This window comes from Microplitis mediator, chromosome 11 (assembly GCF_029852145.1).
Source record: "Microplitis mediator isolate UGA2020A chromosome 11, iyMicMedi2.1, whole genome shotgun sequence".
Taxonomy (NCBI): Eukaryota; Metazoa; Arthropoda; class Insecta; order Hymenoptera; family Braconidae; genus Microplitis; species Microplitis mediator.
In genome coordinates this window covers 11,460,224-11,482,976 of record NC_079979.1, presented here as the reverse complement: position 1 = coordinate 11,482,976, position 22,753 = coordinate 11,460,224, and the positions used below count along the sequence as shown (strand labels likewise).

Below are 22,753 nucleotides of genomic sequence, written 5' to 3'. Positions count from 1 at the left end.
CATATATGGTCATATATTTTCATATATAGCTCATATGTAGTCATATATGATCTTATATGGAGTTGTGAAGTTTTTAACCTCAAGTCATATATTTTAACTTATGATCATCAATCCCTCGCAACACGTGTTTGAGCATGATTCTGGAGTAAGTATCTTGAGCAAGACTCCTAGTTGCTAGTGTCTTTTTCTACGTATTATAACCGGGACTTTTCCGTGTAAGTGTGACCTACACGTCCAAGCCTCGAGTTACAGATGGCGACTGCAAAATTTATTTACAGGCGCCACCAAGAGATTTTAGATTTTGATCTGGGTCTACTTGGCCTCCTGGTACCAAGTATAATTATTGACTAGCTCAGGATTCAGGTTGGGTTCACCCGCTTCCTGGTCACGAGGAACGTTATGATGATTGAGAGCGAGGTTTGGGGAAAAGTGTCTGGCTACAGTTAATTCGGTTACGAAGAAAATTAACAATTTATTATTTATTTACCCGACAAGCAACGAGACGACTTTACATTAATGATAAATTTTCACTGACTCTATATAATTACAAAATTAATTTATTATTAAATTATTTGATTTAAACTTGAATAGAATCTATGCAGACGTCGCCCAAGATGGCAGACGCTGACGTGGGACAGCCACGTTTTCTCAATATTAACAATTTTATATGTGTAAACTTTAACTGAGTAATTTATTTCTAAGCAATGATAACACTTTAACTTGTCCAATTTATTTTCACTCCCGTTGTGACTTGAGCTCACAGGATTTGTAGAGTACCACTCGTAACAAAAAGTGTGATGACTTTCACGTCGAATATAATAAATTATTAACCAATGACACCTACGTCTCGTGAGTTTCTGGCGTAGTCCTCCATATCCAGGAAACCTCCAGCCTGATGATTCCTTTTGACCAATTCACACCCTCCCGAATCGTGGTCCAGGTGCAGTTGTGGGCAATCGCTCCAGCAGCTTCCGTCGTCCAAATTTATAACTTCAAATATTTCTCCACTCAGCTCACGTAAAACCAATGTTACGGCCAACCAACAAAATTATGGATACTTCTCACCAAAATAGTCTGACTTTGACTGATGTCTGTGCGACGACGAAAGAGAGCGAGAAACCTTTAGCCGGGACTCATATACTCTCGCCTCAGACTTCTGCGCTTGCGCCTAAAACAACTCTCCAACCGACCATAGGACCCAAACTTTAGTTCTGCCTTCGTTATTATCCAGAGATAAGCTCCCACAAGTGACACTAGTCTCCCACTCCTTGACCGCGTAGTTTAAGTTTTTCCAAATTACCCCGTTACAGTATGTATCATTCGCAAGATCGTGTATCAAGAAACCTATGTAAAGATTTGTCTATGTCTTGCTCATGGTATTGTACGCAAGAATATTAAAGATATCTTGAACACGTGCAATGAAACCGTGTCTGACGCATTTCATGCGCCAGTAACTTACAGTAGGTACCTACGTATGGCTTGCTCAAGATCTGCTCAAGACTCAAGCTCAATTTCCAGCCTTAAGCAGATCTTGAAGAGCCATGTGCAACTATTTTCAACTATATAGTCTTCCTCCAGAATTGAGTTATAATCTGGCATGACTTTCTTGTGCAAGGCTTGCACTAGGCTTGCAACTCAAATCTGGTCACAAGTATCTGCAGCAAGACTCATACGTAGAAAAACACACTAGCATCTATCGATCTTGGGGCAGACTTGCTCCAGAATTGAAAAAGATTGTTTTATGGGTTGATTTGTACATAACTATGTATGTAATTTACACAAAAACTCAAGAAAAAATTATTTTTATCTACGGTGATCTAATTCCTACACATAAGTAAGATCTACGAAAATCTGAGTTTTCCATTTTTTGTCTACGAAGATCAAGACAAAAACGGAAAATCCCTAAACTCAAAAAACTCAAAATTCTGATTTTTATGGAAATTTCAAAGCTCTTTGAAATAAATTCTTATAAAAAATTATAGATCAAAGAGATCCTCAAAAGTCTGAATTAATTTGGAAACATCTACTTTCATTAATGCAGATCTAAATCATGGAAAATTCCGATCTTTGCATTCTGATTAGATTTAGCTAGATCTAAATTTTTTTTTCGGGAATCTATTTTTTCTTACGAACAAGAATTTATAAATGTATGTGGTTTAAAAGTTTAATGAAATTCAAAGTAATTTTGAAAAATCCCGGGAAAAACGAAGCATATATGATCATGTATGATCATGAATGGACATTTACTTGCATCTAAATAAATACAAAAAAATCTGTATTTCATGCTCATCACTCAGCACAGTGGTTAGCGCGCCAGACTTTGAATCAAAAAGACCCAGGATCGAGCCCAGCCAACGCCGTGATTTTTCATCGACAAAAAAAAATAATCACCTACTTCAAAGACTATTAGAATACATGAGACATCTGATTGTCATGATTCGTTTTTTTTTTTTTTCATTATTTCATTAATGTTTTTTTGCAAATATAGCACTATACATGGCCATATATGACTATATATAACCATATGTGACCATACATAGTCATGTACGGCTACATATGGTCATATATGGCCAGATATAGTCATATATGATTCGTTTTTCCCGGGTTATTTTTTAATATTAATTTTTTTTTTATTATGAATTTTAGTTCAACTGATTAATTATCAATTTGTTTTTTTTTTTCTTATTTTCAATGTAATACTTTTTTGTCAACATTTTTTTTAAATATCCCGCCTTTTTGTCTTGGATGTCCCTATTTTTTTCCAAACCTATACTGTTCCGCTAGTGCTGCTGCCAGTCGTTGATGGAGAGAAAAAATGACAGAAATAATACCAACAGTAAAAATAAAAAATGGCAGCTAAATTTTTCGTGAATAATTAGTTTTACGTTTTTAATTAATTACAATTGAACTAAAAGGATTTAGATAGTGATTGTCACAAGGGTTCTTGTGATAAAAAATACAAAGATAATAAAAAAAAAAAATAGGTCGATTAATTGTGTCTATCGAGAGTTATCGTGATTACGAAGTTTCTTGAGTTAGAGTAATTTATTTTCAACTAATAAAATAACGAACCGACTTAATATTAGCTACAAATTATTCCGTAGTAAGTTATTTATGTACTAGTATACAATTAGACTTATTTTGGTGCATTTAAAAGAGTGCAGAAATATTTTTGTGAAGGTAAAATAGTCAGAAAAGACCTTCATAAAGCACATCAGTGCTTCGCGTTTGAGGTGTGCAATACAATATTTCCTCTCTTCATACACCCTAAAATACATTCTCCTAAAATATATATGAGGCATTCCATGCCAAATCACCGAGGTTTTGACCCGACCCCCTTCGATTTCGCTGAAACTTTTTTATAATTTTTTATCCTACCAAAAACATTTTTCTGAATTTTTTCAGATTTTTTTACCCAAATTGCTATAACTTTCTCAAAAATTAATCTTTTGGCACTTTTTTTTTTTCACAATTTGTGTTTTTAAATGTAGTTTTCAGAAATAAATACAAAAAATTTTTCGGAAGTCACGATATATGAAATATTTCAGTTTTTTCAATGAAACCGTTATTTTTTCGAAATCCGAAACCTTTGGTTCTCAAGTTTTTTGTCTCAAAAAAAACTTCAACCAAGACAGTATTTAACCCCGCTATTCCTATTTTGTGCCGACTTTCCTTTATATTTTTTTTTTTTTTTTCGATTAAAATAAAAAAATTTCTAAATTTGGCTTATTTTTCATGACTTTGCGCTGAAGTTTTTTTGGATTGTTTTCAAAATCTCAGAATTTGAATAAAATTGGACAAAAACAACCGTAAAGTGTATTGGGGGCAAGGATTGATTTTTTCGGAAGAAAATTCCCCATTTTTAAATACAGTGAAACCTAAACCTACAATTAACCTTCTCAATAAGACAATTTATAGATAAACTTAGAAAAATATCGATTATCCGAACTGAGAATCAAAACTAGACCATGTCGGTACCGACAGGATAAGCGCTGTCCCTTGTAGGAAAAAAAATATTGACAACGGGGCCAGTCTTGGCACATTACTGGGCTACCGAGGCTCGGCCTCCCAAGGTTGGTCCGAGATCCGACCAACGTTCAAGTGACAAGCCTTGGTTTGCCAGTCTTGGGCCAATGTTCAGCCAATACTCAAGTGACAAGCCTCGGTTTGCCAGTCTTGGGACAAGGTTCAGCCAATGCTCAAGTGACAAGCCTTGGCTTGCCAGTCTTGGGACAAGGTTCAGCCATCATACAAGTGACAAGCCTTACTTTACCAGTCTAAATAACAAATGGTACCTAAAAACTCCTGACTTCTGTGAACAGCGTAACAGCCTAGTGGATAAGACGCTTGCCTAGCAGTCATGAAGGACCAGGTTCGAGACCCAGCAAATGCAAAAAAAAAATTAGTTTCATCGATCCACCTGATTTCTCTGTATAAAAATTTATTTCCATATGTTACCATCCGGCACATGTCTACTAATATTATTTTTTTTTTTTTTCAATTTATTTTTAATAAGCATAGGTGCTTATTTAGCAACAGTCGTGGCACAAGTCTGGCAGCCAAGCTTGGGAGGAGGTTATCATTTCGAGACTAGGACTGGCTTGGGCCAAGCTTCGATTTAACTCTTGTCCCAAAGTTATGTAGAGTTGCGCCAGTCGTTTACCAAGCTTGGACCAATCACCGTTTCCGCTAAGGGGTATCGCGCCGAGTGCTCTACCGGTTCATATATCCAGTACTATACTATCTTCCGTTCAATTTGATCTAAAATTGTCTATAAGGCTATCTATATTGACAAAAAAATTGAGAATCAAAGGTTTCGGATTTCGAAAAAATAACGGTTTTATTGAAAAAACTGAAATATTTCATGTATCGTGACTTCCGAAAAATTTTTTGTATTTATTTCTAAAAACTACATTTAAAAACACAAATTGTGAAAAAAAAAAGTGCCAAAAGATTAATTTTTGAGAAAGTTATAGCAATAAAAAAAAAGAGCGGTTTTTTTCAAAAATTCGTAACTTTTTTTGAATTGGGTAAAAAAATCTGAAAAAATTCAGAAAAATGTCTTTGGTAGGATAAAAAATGATAAAAAAGTTTTAGCGAAATCGAATGGGGTCGGGTCAAAACCTCGGTGATTTGGCATGGAATGCCCCATATATTAGACTGTGTCAGGAAAAAAAAATATGTTCTTTAGATTAAACATACGTTAGAAGATACTACACTGGTCACAGAAATTAAGGGATAGAAAAAAAATCCGAAATTTTTAGGTGATTTTCAACATGCTGTAACTCGGTGAAAAATGGTCGCATAAAAAATTTGAAAAAAGCAAATTGTAGCCTCAAGTTTCTAGTTTTCAGATCTGAACCTCAAAATTTTTTATCATGTACGGTTCCGGAATAATCATAAGAAAACCAACGAAAAAAAAATTTTCAAAATTTTTGCTGGTCAATCAATACCTCTATGGGCGACAATAAATTTTTTTGAATAATCCGACTGTCTGACTTTTCTCGGGAATTTTATGCCCTTTAATTTGGAGGCCTTAAAAAGTCTCTACGACGATTTGGCGCCGAGTTTTCATTGATCAAAGCAAAAAAGTCCATTTTGGCTTTGATAATCAATAACTCCGGATGCATTGGTCGTACAGAGAATGGAAGCAGGGTTTTGAAAACTGGAAAACATTCTCTATAAGGCAAAATTAGTGGCATTTGATAGAAAAATTTTTTTTAAAGCGATATTGTTTGGTAAAAAACAGGTCAAAACTCACAAATTTAAGGATATTCGGAAATCTTGCTATAACTTTGGATATAACGGATAAACAAAGGATATCTTCGACTTTTTTTCAACCTCAAAGTGTCCTGAAAAAACCCTGAAAATTTCGAATCGCTGCGATTTTTCTTTCTTAGTGCCCCGAAGCTTTAAATTTATCGATTTTGTCAAAAATCACCGTAATTGGTAGTTTCTCGGTTTTTGTTAATTTTTTCGATTTGAAAATGGTTTTTTTACCGATAATCTTCATTTCCTCGATCGAAAAGATCGATTATCGAAAAAAATTGAAAAAAAAAAAATTTTGAAAAAAATTTTTTTTTTTTCAAAAATTTTTTTTTTTCAAAATTTTTTTTTTTGTTGTATCTGCAATGATTTATCATTGTCAAAAAAAATTCCTATAATTTTTTTTACCGCTGTAACTGCATCTGCTTTAAATGTCAACTTAACAAACATACCCTTTGGGTAACTCTAATGCCGGCGGTAAAAAAAATTATAGGAATTTTTTTTGACAATGATAAATCATTGCAGATACAACAAAAAAAAAAATTTTAAAAAAAAAAAAATTTTTGAAAAAAAAAAAATTTTTTTCAAAATTTTTTTCGATAATCGATCTTTTCGATCGAGGAAATGAAGATTATCGGTAACAAAACCATTTTCAAATCGAAAAAATTAACAAAAACCGAGAAACTACCAATTACGGTGATTTTTGACAAAATCGATAAATTTAAAGCTTCGGGGCACTAAGAAAGAAAAATCGCAGCGATTTGAAATTTTCAGGGTTTTTTCAGGACACTTTGAGTTTGAAAAAAAGTCGAAGATATTCTTTGTTCATCCGTTATATCCAAAGTTATAGCAAGATTTCCGAATATCCTTAAATTTGTGAGTTTTGACCTGTTTTTTACCAAACAATATCGCTTTAAAAAAAATTTTTCTATCAAATGCCACTAATTTTGCCTTATAGAGAATGTTTTCCAGTTTTCAAAACCCTGCTTCCATTCTCTGTACGACCAATGCATCCGGAGTTATTGATTATCAAAGCCAAAATGGACTTTTTTGCTTTGATCAATGATAACTCGGCGCCAAATCGTCGTAGAGACTTTTTAAGGCCACCAAATCAAAGGGCATAAAATTTCCGAGAAAAGTCAGACAGTATGATTATTCAAAAAAATTTATTGTCGCCCATAGAGGTATTGAAAGACCAGCAAAAATTTTGAAAATTTTTTTTTCGTTGGTTTTCTTATGATTACTCCGGAACCGTACATGATAAAAAATTTTGAGGTCCAGATCTGAAAACTAGAAACTTGAGGCTACAATTTACTTTTTTTAGATTTTTTATGCGACCATTTTTCACCGAGCTACAGCATGTTGAAAATCACCTAAAAATTTCGGATTTTTTTTCTATCCCTTAATTTCTGTGACCAGTGTATAATAAAAAAAGAAAATATTAATATAATTTCAGCTCAATATCTCAAAAATTTAGTTGGCGTACTGGTGGCGGGTCCTTTTTCCCATTTAAAATACAGAGAAAAAAATTTTTTCTTTGTATTTTGTAAATAACTATATGAAGAATTTTTTTTTCTGAATTTTAGGTCTTATAATCTTGTAGAGAATTGAATTCTCTTCCAAAAAAAATCTTAGTGTCATTTGCTGAAAGTTCAACTTTCTTTAGAATTTTTAAAATTACGTCTTGATCAATCGGAATCAATTGAAAATTATCATGATTGTTTGAAAATAGAGGATAGCTTACACGTCGTAAACGATATTGCTGATCGAGTAGCTTAGTTAGTAGATTCATATAACAGAATCATAACTTTTTGACGAAGACCGAAAGCAATAATTATTACAAGCTGTGTCATTCCACAGAAAAACATTCTCTAGTGTAAATAAAAATACAATAATTTCATCGAAATTTCATATTTAAACCAGTGATTTTCTTATCAATCAATATTTATAATAAGCTTATTCAATATTTTTAGAAACTATCAGTTCTGAAAGTTCATTAAATATCATTATAATTTATTTTTATTAAGGTTCAACTTATAAGCTCTATCATTCTGAAATTATTGGTTGTAATTATTTGACTATAAGAACTTTTTTTGTTGAGAATTTGATGTTCTACACAGCAATCAAGTTCATTTTTCGTAAGAAATTTTTTTAGATACAGAAAATTAATATTGAATTATAAAAAATTTTTTTTTTATACGATTTAAACAGGAAATCGAAGTTTTCGTTGAGCTAGGTCAATAATTGCATGACTTGGAATTCCTTTTTCTCTGGGAAATTTTTTTTTTCTACTATAAAATATTACTTTTTAAGCTTGCACAAAAAAAATTATAACCGGTGGACTTGGTACGCTAGGCTAGTTCTTGTTCTAGCCCAACGTAACTTGTTATCAACTTAATTAAACAATCTTGTGAGCTGGGGGAGAGCTTGCCTCGTTCCCCTGAAACGTCTAACTTAAAATTGCAGGAAAATGTCTGGTAGCTAATTGAATAAAGAGTTTTGGTTTTACATTATCCAAGGGAAATATTTCATTTACACTGGTCACAAAAATTAAGGGATAGAAAAAAAATTCTAAATTTTTGGGTGATTTTCAACATGCTGTAACTCGATAAAATATGGTCGAAAAAAACAAAAATAAACAAAGCAAATTGTAGCCTCAATCTTCTAGTTTCCAGACCTGGACTTCAAATTTTGACAATGATAAATCATTGCGGATATAACGAAAAGAAAAATTTTGAAAAAAAAACAATTTTTTTCAATTTTTTTTTTTTTTAATTTCTTTCGATAATCAATCTTTTTGATCAAAGAAATTAAGATTATCGGTGAAAGAAACATTTTGAAATCGAAAAAATGAACAAAAACCGAGAAACTACCAATTATGGTGATTTTTGGCAAAATCGATAAATTTAAAGCTTCGGAACACTAAGAAAGAAAAATCGCTGCGCTTTAAAATTTTCAGGGTTTTTTCAGAACACTTTGAGGTTGAAAAGAAAACGACGGTATCCTTCGTTCATCCGTTATATCCAAAGTTATACCAAGATTTTCAAATATCTTTAAATATGCGAATTTTTACCTGTTTTTTAATAAACATTATCGCTTCGAAAAAAATTTTTCTATCAAAAGCCACTAATTTTGCCTTATAGGGAATGTTTTGCAGTTTTCAAACCCCCACTTTAATTCTCTGTACGACCAATACGTCCGGAGTTATTGACTATCAAAGCCAAAATGGACTTTTTTGCTTTGATCAATGATAACTCGGCGCCAAATCTTCGTAGAGACTTTTTAAGGTCGGTTAATTAAATGACATAAAATTACCTAAAAGAGTCATAAAGTCAGATTATCCAAAAAAATTTATTGAAGCCCATAGACTTGTTGGAAGACGAGCAAAAGTTTTGAAAATTTTTTTTTCGTCGGTTTTCTTAGGATTAATCCGGAACCGTGCATGATACAAAAATTTTAAGTCCAAATCTGAAAACTAGAAACTTGAGGCTACAATTTGCTTTTTTTTTAGTTTACTCCTTAAGAATCGATTTTCATATAAGGCCACCGGTATGGAAAAAATATGAGGAGTAAAATCTACTGGACCAATGACCTCGTTACGTTTCTGTGCGCAACCTATTCTGCGCACCTTTCACTTTTCAGGCGTGAGTATTAAGACGTCCATAGGCTATGCTAACCCGCATGGAAAAGCTATATATTGTTAAAAGTATATAACAAAATATATGGTGAATATCTGATAAATATTTAGCGGCAAAAATATCTATATACCGTGTATTTATATTGTAATCGTTACTAAAGTTTTCCCAAAGAGTAAGTCACCGTCGAGATTGTCGAAAATTTTCTGGTTGTAATGTTAATGTGCACGGAGAAAAAAATATTGTTCTGAGAAGTATACTGTATAGTTACAGTAATAATACGAAATAGTTATCTACTAGATTGTTACTGCAACGATCTACTGTATCGTTTTAACAACAATACGGTAGATAGCTCTGAGACCTATACCGTATCGTTCTGAGCCCTATCTAACGTTACGTGCGTTGCAAATGATATGAGACGTGTAAAAATCTTTATCATTAATAAATAAATGATAAATAAATAATTTTGATTAAATAAAATAATTAATTTATTAAGCGTCTGCTAGCAACAATTATACTCAATACACAAAATAGACGCGAAAATGGATGCTTAAATAGGTTAGGTGGTGCCGTGTGAGGTGACGACAACAGAAAGTCGTATAGGGTTCACAGCTATCTAATAGATAGTTACAGGAACGATACGGTATGGTTACCATAAGTATACATATTGTTGTGATAACGATCTACGAGTTTCTATACTTTAGATCGTTCGAGGAACAATATTTTTTTCTCCGTGTGTACTAATGGCGTGACATCGGATTCATTTTCTAAAAGTGGGAGTAACTACCGAGGGCGTTTTACTATCTGGGAGGACTTCACATCAAAATACGAATAGTTAAAAATTCCGGAATAATAATAATCATGATCGGAACGTAATTAAAACCTTAATTTTTGCTCCGTGTATTGTTCAACGACGAGTCTGCTGGTTATATAGTTTTATATTGAAGTGAATTCTTACGTTATATTTATGTGGTGGCCTTGAAAAAGGCCTTTGTGGTCTTGAGAAAGACCGTTTGAGTTTTTACGTTAGGAACTTCAGTTGATGTTGAGTTGGTCCTCAAAAGAACCGTTTCGATGGTGAGAAGTCTTACGTTCGACCTGGAGGTCTGGTTGACTAGCTCTGAAAAGAGCTAAGCCAACGATAGCCTTGAGAAGAGCTATTGAACAATGAAAGTTTCTTACGAGACCTGGCGGTCTAGTTGACTAGCTCTGAAAAGAGCTAAGTCAACTTAAAGCTTAGTTCTAAAAAGAACTGATGGTTGCAGTGATGTATCTGGAGACTATTCAAGCTTGCGCACTTGAATAGGGTTTGGTAGGTTTGTAGCTGATAGCCTTGCTCGCTATCTGAAGAGTTCTGTACAGTATAACTGGTCAGGAAAGAATGCGCTGCTGCGTTGCCGTTTTTTTGCCGTTTTAAAATCTTTTATTGAACTATTTTACATTAAATAACATACATGTGTTACATATAGATTTCCTCAATTTGCGATTCCTATTTATACATTTTACATTTTACTCGCATTAATCTTAGTTTATATAATTGATTATCTTTTTCTGTGATGTGATTTCTGGTTATTTTTTAGGAAAAATTGGTATAAAAACCTAAATTAATCATCATTTTTCAATAACAATAACTATAACTATATATAAAATTACAAAACTTAACACTTACAACCTAAGACTTACATACTAAGAGCCCTTGTGACTTTGGTTTTTAATGAGTATCTGTTGGGGTACTTTGTATTTGTTCCATGGATTATAATTCACGGAACTAATGTTTTTTAGAATATCTTGTGTTTTCATTTTATCATTATAAAAGTTTATAGTTTGATTTTCAATTATGTTTCTAAGTTTTGGAATATTTCATTGGCTATGTAGTTCATTTATTTTAGTTCTGGGTTTAGCATTACATATCATTTTTAAGCACTTATTTTGGATTATTTGTAATTTAGTTTTAGATCTTATGTTAATCCAAGGTACTTTGCTTGTTTAGTCAAATTGAGGAGATTGCCGTTCATCGCTGCTAGATTTTTTGTTTGTTTATTTTTATGGAAAAATATTAAAATTTCAGTTTTTTGTGTATTTAATTTGATTTTCCATTCCATAAAATAATTTTGGAATAGATTGATATGAACTTGTAGATTTTCAATTATAACATCTTTGCTCCACGATGATGTCAAACAGCGGTGTCGTCAGCAAACAAAGCGATAACATTTTTAATACAAACCTTATCAAGTATTCGGGTATATTATATTGTAGCATTTTGTAAATTAGACTACGTTGCCACACGGTGTCAAATGCCTTTTCGATATCTAATGATAATAAGCCGATACTTTTGTTAATATTAAAGTTAGTACTTATAAAATCTGTTACCCTAGCAAGTTGTTGAACTGTACTACTGTGATCTGAACCCTGCGCTGCTGCTCTCAACTTCCCTTCTTTTATACCCGAGCGCTGAGTTCTAGAATGTTCTGCATGGAGTAGGAAAAATCGGTACTTGCGCTCCAATGAGATGGCTGGATTTTGAGGAGAAGGGGAAAAGTTAATAATTGGCTAATGAGAAGTCTCGAGTGAGGCGGGAGAAACTAGATTTTGCAACTGCAATGCTTTTCAGTCCATGCTCCATGAGACTTCGAGTCATTGCAGTCTTTCTCCATGGTCCGCGCGATTTTAAACAGTTACTTTTGAACATGTATATAAAAAACAAAAAAACTGGCTTAATAAAGCATATCACATCCAATCAGATCAACTTAAGTAAAATTAAATATATGTATATCTTATTTAAAGTAATCATAAATTTGGTGATCAAAATGAATTTAACTATATATACATGGCACTATATTAAATAAGATTGTATGCATTGTATTTGGTTGTATTGAACTTAATTTAATTTGATCTATTCGGATATAGACAAGTCTGAACTAATCTTAGAAGTCGTAATCAATTCTTACTTAAGTACAGTTACCTAAACTAATTCTTTCAACTACTCCGTTAAAAGAAACAATCTTATCATTAAATCCAACGTACTCTCAAAATCTTTTTTCTATTAAAAAGTCAAATTATAACCCTTAGAAACAAGTATCACAATCAACTTTTTACCGCAATCCTACCGAAGTATCACCTGGATTGAATGATGAAATAACAACTGCTTCAACAACTATAACATTATCATCATCATCATCATCAAATAAAAGTCCTGTATCGACACGTTCTCTTCGTACTGAAAAACATGGCCTTAAAACAATGACCTGTGAGTTATCAACAATTACAAGCCCTAGTGATGTGTCTGATGACAATGACGACAGTGATGACAATAATCAACAATTAATAAGTCCGATAACTGATAATCCGATACGACCTATTGATCTACCTCTGTTAGAAAATAATGATAAATTAATGGAATTACACAAGAAACGTTTAAAAGGACGACATATAAAGACACGTTTATTATCAGTACCTAATTCAAAAAATCAAAAACTTAATAATAATAACTACAACGATGGATTATTTACTAGAAATGATGATAATAATTTGACGTCGACAACTGGTATGACATCTAACAACGAATCATTTGCTGGAAATTTAATGAGACGATTCAGTAAGTGTTTAATGATCAATATATTTAATAATTATTCGAACAATAATAATAATAAAGTAATATTTTTATTATTGGTGAATAATAGTTAATTAACATTGAAAAAAAAAACTATGTGAATGATTTACACTTTATAAAACACGAATAGAAAATTTATAATTTTTTTATAACAATAGTGTGAGTGTTATTTTTTTTTTTTTTTGTATAAAAAATAATTTATTTAGTGGATTATTGAAATCAGCATGCACAATGAAACTATAAAAAAATTATTTTAAGTGAAAAGAACAAAATAAGGCAGTGTAAACAAATTATGCAGAAAAAATAATTAATTTTCGTTGTCAAGTAAATTAATAAATTAAAGAAATATCATTATGTAGAGTCTACTTTTAATAGCCAGTCAATCAGTTCAGTATTAAATTTAATGATTTTTAAATAATATTGATAATCATCATTATTTTATTTTTTTTTTTTTTTATAGAAATTAAGATGAGAAAAACATAATCATGATGAATCCAAACGGATAATGTAGTTTCTTTTTTTATTAGAATTTTAAAAAATTAAGTCTTAAAAGTAATGCTGTGGTTGTTTAGTAAGTTGCATTTTGTTTTTGTTAGATTTATTAGTAGACGTAAAAGTAATATGATGAAGCTTGTATTAATTAATTCTATGACTCATTAATGACAAATAAATTCAGATTAATTTTTGGTTTTTGGTATCCATAAAAAAGATTAGAAATGTAATAAATAGATTTGAATAATGTAAATTATAGTAGAATATTTTTCTGTAAAGAAAATAACATTTATGATAAATGATACACTGTTAGAAGTATTTATTTGAGCCAAATAAGATTTATTGATAGTTAATAAATGATTTATTAAATGAGATTTATTTGAGCCAAATAAGCCATTTCTTAATAGTTAATAAATGGCTTATTTGAATAGAAAGATATGACACATGAAGTTCAGGTTATAACTTTGAATGGAATGAGTGTGATTGTTAGTAAAAATTTATTATAATATTTCATTTTTTTTATATCTTTTGTATAATAATTTTTATCTTTAATTAACATTAATTGTGTGTATTATTTTCCTTAAAAAAATAAAATTAAACAGTCCTATAAATTATTTGTCATAACCTTACTTAATTAACATCACGTGTCATTTCTTTCTATTCAAATAAGCCATTTATTAACTATTAAGAAATGGCTTATTTGGCCCAAATAAATCGCATTTGATAAATCATTTATCAACTATTAACAAATATTTATTTGGCTCAAATAAATACTTCTAACAGTGTACACGGAAAGAAAATTCCACTAAACTTTACGATGTTAACATCGTAATCGTGGACTATACTTTCATTACCATCAATTTTCAAAAGTCTCATTTTAAAATTTACCATGCAGGTTACATTTTTTACTATTCAACATCGTAATTTTAACAAAGACTTTTAGGATTAAAAATTATTTCAAAAATTACAATTTTAACATTGTAAAAAGAATAAAATAATAATTACAATTAAAAAACTATATTTATTCCTATATTTGTCTTTCTATTTAGGGTAAGAGCACCAGTACCCAGCCCCAAACCAGTAGCCAGCCACCTCATGTTAAATTATATCTATATATATTTTGAGCCAATGTTAAAGTATATGACCTGCTGGCTACTGGTTAGGGGCTGGGTACTGGTGCTCTTACCCTACTTTCGAATAATATAAATATTACCGTGCTGCCTCTGTTATAATACGATGGAAGTGATAAAAATTACGATATGTTACATCGTAATTTTTAAATAGTAGCTGCGTCCTCCGTAAGAGGCGCTCTCGTGACTTATGACTGTTTATTCAAATCGTTCATATGGATCTTAAAAACAACGTAAACTTGTAGGTCCTTTGGTGGCCGAGTGGTCCAAGGCGTCAGACACTTCGCACTCGAAAGGACTTGGATTCGAATCCAACTGTCGAACGATTATTATTTTATTCTTTTATTCAAAATTTCTCTTCAAATTTTACTATGTTCACATCGTGATTTGTACTAAAGAGCTTAAGACTTCGTATTATTTGTCTGAAGTATTATTTCTTCAATGAAATTTCCAACGCTACATCGTAAAAATTATGATTTTAAAGGTATAAGTCCACCACTGCAATAATCAATCGGACAAATTACGATGTTAGCATCGTAAATTTAGCTGGAATTTTCTTTCCGTGTAGGCTGCGAGACAAGTTAGACATTTTATCGATGATAACTCATTAGTTAAAATATAATATTTAAAGATCAAAATAATAAAGGTAATTCAGATGATACTTTTATTTAGCTCAAGATGATATTTAAATTTTTATTTAATAAAATGAGAATTTTATCGATCACTGGAGCTTCACCCAAACCGAAACTGTACTGGCTAGGTTTCCTCTGTGGTTTCCCTACGCCACTACACCTCCATTGCACAAGGGAGGTTGTAGGGCATCACCGTAATGATGCAGTACACTATAAGCACATGTCAGCCCACAGCCGCACAATGAAGGCAGAAAAAGAAGTAAAGCAGTTGCGATATAAAGGCAAAAAGTGTAAAAGGCCGTTACTACGGCTATATACTAGAAAAACAATTAAAATAAAAAAAATAAATTTACATAAAATTGGATTTAATATAAGACAGCTTATAGTCAGAATTTTCGATGACCCCCCATGGAAATAAAATATATAAAAAATGTATTTCATGATGTATGTGAAATATATGTGGCATATGAAAAAAATACAATTAGAATATACACTTATCCAAAAAATTAAAGGATCAAAAAAATTTTATAAATTTTTAGTAATTTTTGGAAGGCTGCATTTTCGTGAAAAATATTCGTATCAAAAAAATGAAAAAAGCAAATTAAAGCTTGAAATCTCTAGTTTGAAGATCTATCAGCAAAATCATTTTTCGAGCCACGGTTTTTACGGAATCATAAGAAATAGCTCGAGACAAAAATTGTCTAAATTTTTCGGTTTTGTTTTTTGGGTCTACGGGGCTGGGAATTTTTTTTTTCAAAAAGCCCAATTCATGGTTCGTTTGGAAAATTTATTCAGCTACAATTTGCTTTTTTTTCTTCTTTGTACGACAATTTGCTGCTGAGATATCAGCTGTAGAATCACCTGGCAACATTAAACTTTCCATAAATATTCTTAAAGTAGCGGTTAATTGACTAAAAAACCATAAAATGTCCATTTTCTGTAGGTTTTTCAAATTGATATTAAGGATAAGAAAAATTTGTTTATTGAAAAAATCGAAAATGAAGCGTGTGGGGAATTCATTCTAGCTTCTAAACCTGTCCTCTAAATTACTGTGCGACTATTAGTTGCTGAGATATCAGTAATCAAAGACAAAAGGATTCTTTTTCATTTGAATGCTGATATCTTAGCAGCAAATCGTCGTACAAAACAACAAAACAAAACCAAATTGTAGCTGAACGAATTGTAGCTGAACGAATTTCCTAAACGAGCCATAAATTGGGTTTTTAGAAAAAAACATTCCCGGCCCCGTAGACCCAAAAAACAAAACTGAAAAATTTAGGAAATTTTGGTCTCGAGCTATTTCTTATCATTCCATAAAAACCGTTGCTCAAAAGAGATTTCAAGCTTTAATTTGCTTTTTTTTCCGATACGACCATTTTTCACGAAAATACAGCCTTCCAAAAATCGCTTAAAAATTTGTAAAATTGTCTTGTTCCTTTACTTTTTTGGATAAGTGTAGTCAAGATGTATGTCACATATATTTTTTTTTTGTACGGCAAATATATACGATGAAATCTAATCGACATATACACGGAAAATAAAAAATAGTAGTGACAACTCTCTGAGATATTACTGAGTACTTTCTGTAAAACAAAAAATTTCAGAAAGCACTGTATGCTATCTAGACTGTATCCACTACTGAGTACTTTCCCAGACAGAAACCACCAATATCTCATATAGTACACTCTTAGGTAGTAGTCAGTGGCATCTGTAAAGTAACGAGTACTTTGCCGGAAAGTATAGGCGCGTTTTCCTAGCGGTTTCACCGCGACGGTGAAAATACGGTCGAATCACGGTGTTTTTACCGTGAAAACACGCCTTCCGTGTTCTGACAGTGAAGCGGCGGAGATTCGACGGTGAATTTACGGTGGTTTCTGTGCAGTCACGCTACTATGTACCGACCGTGTCCCCACTGTGTTTTTACGGTGGTTTAAGGGTGTTTTAAAAGCGAGTTCACAGTGTTCTGACGGAGAATTTCCAGTGTTCTCATAGTGGCTTCACAGTGGTTTGCAGTAATTTCCACGGTGAGCTCATGGTGGTCCCACGATGGCTTCACAGTATTTTCGCGTCAATTTTTCAGCGTTTTCACTGTGGTAGTTCGGTATTTCCTCGTTGTTTTCACGATGATTTCATGGTTTCTTCACCATTCATATATTTTTTTCTTATAGTTTCTAAATCTCTGTCAATCATATTTTCTTATTTTCTCACTCTCTAAATATGAATTAGTAATTTTTCACTAATTTCAAGTGAACATTCAATAATTGTCGATGCTACAATCGTACCACGCAGAATTAGTGAATATCCACTAAATGAGTATGTGAATATTGGAATTCACTGATTTGATAAGTGAATATGAGAATCCACTAAATTGAAAAGTGAATATGGGAATCCACTGACTTCATCGGTGAAAACAAATATTATATTGCGAAAAAAAATATAAGACACTTGTAATTAGATCCGAAATGTGATTAATGTATTAGAATCATTACTTAGAGGAAGTATACATGATTTTGATTGATGAAAAAATCCCGGTGATTGCTGGGCTCGAACCTGCTTCCTTCCGATTCAAAGTCTTTGATGCTATCCACTGCGCTGGCCTACGCATGTGATCGCGTGAGTGTAAATAGTATATTGGTTATGATACCAAATAATAACTGATGAAGAAATAAAAAATCCGTGATGTTATGATTGACGTACTCTTCATATAAATGTATTATTGTTCTGTACTTCTATTTTTTTTTATTTTGAAAGTTTTTTATTAAAATTTTTAAAAATAGTACCATAATGATTAATTATATTTATATCTAGTAAAATATTTAACTATTTGCTAGTTAAAGTTACTAGTGAAATTGTGAAATTCATAAATTAAGAAGTGAATAACAGTTTCACTTGTAGAAATTATGAAAATATCGCTAGTTCAGTAGTGAAAATCACTAATTTGCTAGTGAAAATCATAGTACTAAATTTATTAGTGAGAATTCACTAGTTTGTTATTTAAATACACTGATTATGAAGTGAATACTGCTTCACTAACGTAATTAATGAAATTTCCACTAATTCATGTTTAGAGAGCAGTATTTTTGATAACTATCTTTTCTAAAGTGTATTGTTAAATTATTAAAATGAAGAAAGCTTATCATTTTAAGTTATCTTATTAATATAAGTACACAGAAAAAAGGAATTTCTTGGCGCCAAAAAATTGCACTCACCCCAAGAAAATTTTGACTAGTCCTAAAAAAATTTTCGCATAATGAATTGAAAACAAAAATTTTCTTGGGGCAAGAAAGAATTTTCTTAATTCAAGAAAAAATTTTTTTAGGCGAAAACAAAATGTTATTGCGTCAAAAAATTTTTCTAGTTCCAAAGTAACTTTTGTTTTTATTCTATAATGCAAAATTTTATATAATTGAGTTCTAGCAAATTCTATTTAATAGCGATTTCTGAGTAAATATGCTGTGCAGGTATGTGAATCATTATATTTTGTAATATACTTTAGATACGACTAAATAATGTAACATTATTCGAAAAAAATGATTTTACAATGATTCATAGGGGAGCGTCGGGTCGCCCCGGTCATTTGGCGGGTCATCCCGGTCACTGTTAATTTCAAATTAAAAATTAAGAATCTAAAGTCGTATTCCTGAAATTTCATCAAATTAAAATTTTATTTGGTCAACTGAAACTTAAGAAGTAAAGAAAAAAATATAAAATTAATAATTAACAACATTTAACTTTTTTTTCCGTTTTCCGTACTCGGTTACAAGGCATCTATAATTTATTTATTTGTTCATTAATATTGTAACAAAAATGTTACGATGTTGTAGAAGAAAATGCCTCTGATGAAGAAAAAAATTTTTAGCTTAAACTTTAAAAAAGCTTACCTCATTTAATTAATTGTTTATTAAATAAGATATTATTGGTTAATATTTTTATTAAACAAACACACAAATTGTCAGTCGAAAAAACAAGTGAATGAATTGACCGTTGTGACCCCATAACTTTGATCGGTACGACCCCAACTAATTTTTGAGAAAATAAACTGAATTTAAAAAAAAAGGATTGGAAATTATACTTTTATAAAAATTAGAATGGATTAAGAAATGTCTGTAGATCATATACGTATCAATTATAAGCTCTTTTCTTCTTGTAAAATATATATAAAACCTTACGATAATGTCCTTGATTTTTAGATCAAAAGTCGATCAATTTTTTATTTATTAATTATTACTAATAAGTAATTAATTTTTAACGTTAGGGCTCATTAATTACCTCTAATTCAATGAGAGTATAAAATTAAATTAAATTCAAAATCTATTATATGATAGACTTTTCAAAATTCGGGTGACCGGGGCGACCCGCTGACCGGGGCGACCCCGTGCTCCCCTAAATCTTATAAAGTCTATGAAATTTTTCAATTTACCGCATTCATAAATGTTATAAAGTACGCAAGCTTTTTTAAAATTTTTGAAAATAAGCTAATAAGACCATTAGTGAGATAGTTAAGGACATTACGATGTTTCAATAATGAATTTAGTTATAAAAAACTTAGATATTAAATTTAAAATATTGTATGGTTAAGTTTAAAAAATTTTAACTTCTCATTTACTAAATTTACCAAAAAAAGTATTTACTGCCCCGCTACTAGTGGGTATACCGCTATTGGTCTCGTTACCCTATAAACAATTATATAATTGAATGTAATACAAATCAGAAAATCAATCATTTATTAGATATCTTTAATTTTCTAAAGTTCATTTGTGTTTATATAAATACAATCAATCCATACTTTCAAGTGCGTGATTTGGCACAGTGGACATCAGATCAGACTTTGAATGCGAAGTCGCTGGGATCGATCCTCCGAGTCGGCGTTAGTTTTTTTTTTTTTTTTTTTTCGCTATAAAATTTATGGACACACCATGAAACGATGAACTCACTGTGGAAATACGGTGAATTCACGGTTAAAAAACTGTCAAACCATCGGAAAGCCATTGTAAACTCACCGTGGAGATCGCTGAAAACCATTGTGGAGCCACCGTAAAACTACCGTGAGATTACTGTGACCTTACGATCGAAACACCTTGGAAACACTCTTTAAATGCAATGGAAACGCGGTCGGAATACAGTGACGTGACTCCACAAAAAATACCGTGATTCCACTGCATTACAATCACGTTTGCGCTAAAACCGCCAGGGTTCTAAGATATTACAAGATACTATCTGCAGATAGCACGTGTGTCGATCTGTAGATGACAGAGGTTACTGCCCAAGACAGGACTGTATACTGTCTAAGATAGTAACCAGTACTTTCTCAAATAGTTTTCAAGAATATACAAGACAATAAAAGTGAATTACGATTTTAAATTTTATTATTTCATCGAATTAAGCCGAATCAAAATCAGTTGGATATATATATAAATATTTATATATATATATATATATATATATATATATATATATATATATATATATATATATATATATATATTTATATATATTTACATATATATTGTAACGGGTTTTTCACCACCGGGAATCTACCGGAGTGAAGTCCGAATACACTTACGATTTTTGGCTACCTTGTTCAAAATTTATAGTTGGGCGCCAGGTGATTTTATAATCACCAATAAACAATTATCAAAAATATAGCTCGGCTCAGGGTGGCGGATCGGGGAAAGGTCAGGCACTTAAGATTACGATAAATAAGTGATCAGAATTAAACACAATAAGTAGTCGTATATTAAACACAAAATAAATTGATCGATATCACAAAGATAATCGGTTACAAACAAAATATAAATTTGCCGGTGTCGGCATGACTCAATATAAACAAAACAAAATTTCTCGTAGTTGATCGGAAAACAAATCAGTTCATTGCTAAAAAAAACACAGTCGGTTGACGAAATTAAAATAAAATAATTTCATTGTCCGGAGACACACATACAGCGTTCGTATTAACGAAATACTTGACGAGTGACGTCAGAGTATTCTTACACGGCGAGGCGACAAGACTGCTGTTGCGAATGAGACACAGATAATCCGTAGTTCTCAGAATTGCTCGAACGAAATAAAATAAAATATAAAATAATATTTTATTTCAGTAACGCGTTAAATTACACGATCAAATAATTATTACGCGTAATTAATTAATTAATTTTTAATTATTACACGAACGCGGTTCACTTGTTCAATACTAAATTCACTAGTACACTTTGTTCAGTTTTCGGGCCGAGGCTTCGGATTGTTCACTTGTTCACCGAGTCGTTTATTGTCGGTCAAAATTAATTGTCGCGATTTATTGTTCGTTGATCAAACTCGGATTGATCTTAAATGTCGTAAATCGAATTGTTCGATAGTCGGGATTGAAATTGGTCGTTGGTCAGAGTCAAATTGTTCAAAGACAAAAACGCGCCGTTCCGTTCGGCGTCTATCCCAGATCTCCCGTTTCAATCAAGACGTCGGGTCGATTGCTCGGTCAAAGTCGGAATTTTTGCTCATAGGTGTCACCAGAATTGGCTTACCGGATACCTATTTATTTTATTCAAATAATTTCAAACCTCGGGTCGATGTCAAATTTTCATCATGTTACAATATATATATATATATATATATATATATATATATATATATATATATATATATATATATATATATGGGTCATTCCACCAAATAAAATTATTTTTACGGGGCGACCCTCGTCGATTTGGTTCAAACTTTGTGGAGTCGTTCTATATATTAAAAAAAAAATTCTCTGAAAATTTGACCCTTTTATTTGCAGCTGTTTTAAAGTTATGATTTTTTGGATTTTTTAAAAATTTTTGTTTTCAACTTTTTCATTAATTTTTTTGAAGGAAAATTTTTTTTTTTTTAAATGAGCACATAACAGTTTTTCGTAGGAAAAATTCTCAGCTTTCCAATAAGAATATCCATTTTTTATTTTATGTTACAGAAGACCTTTTAAAATTCGATTAAAGACGAAAAAACGATTTTTATGACTGTGCGGCGCTTGATACATCTAATTTGATATTTTTTTCTGAAAGCTGAGATTTTTTCCCACAAAATATGTAATCTTCACGATGTGCATATTTTTTGTCTGAACAAAATCAATAATTATTTAAATGCAAGTCATTAATTTTATAGTTTTAACAAACTGTAATAGTTCATTGTGTGGCAAGAGATGAAACAAAACGATGTCAGACGAAAGTAAAGTAGGCTGCCCGATCCGTAGGCAAAAGCTGACAGTAATTGCAATCTGAAGTCGTGTTTCATTTAGTGTTACACACTATTTTTTTCATGATTACCTGCATTGAAAATTATTATCAGTGTCAGCAGCTAGTTAGAATCAAGTTATATTAAGACCAATGGTGTGATCAACCATTAGTGTACGCCTAACTTATGATTTGCAATTTATAACTAAACAGAAACCATAAATACTATTTATCATGTACACAAATTTTTATAAAACTTGATTACAAAGTCAGAACTGTCATT

The 22,753-nt window shown here is 31.5% G+C and overlaps 1 protein-coding gene across 14 annotated transcripts in view; it reads left to right on the top strand.

The window, feature by feature from the left end:
- Positions 1–22,753, top strand: part of LOC130677041 (syntaxin-binding protein 5) — a 408,264-nt gene that overhangs the window by 214,198 nt on the left and 171,313 nt on the right. For 6 of the 14 annotated variants that reach the window (XM_057483593.1, XM_057483588.1, XM_057483592.1 and 3 more), the window contains one exon: positions 12,471–12,997. The exons of 5 other annotated variants lie outside the window; for them this stretch is intronic. In XM_057483593.1, the coding sequence (XP_057339576.1) occupies positions 12,471–12,997 (527 nt within the window). The remainder of the gene's footprint in view (positions 1–12,470; positions 12,998–22,753) is intronic. 3 more of the 14 variants (XM_057483594.1, XM_057483590.1, XM_057483589.1) reach the window with 1 other exon arrangement.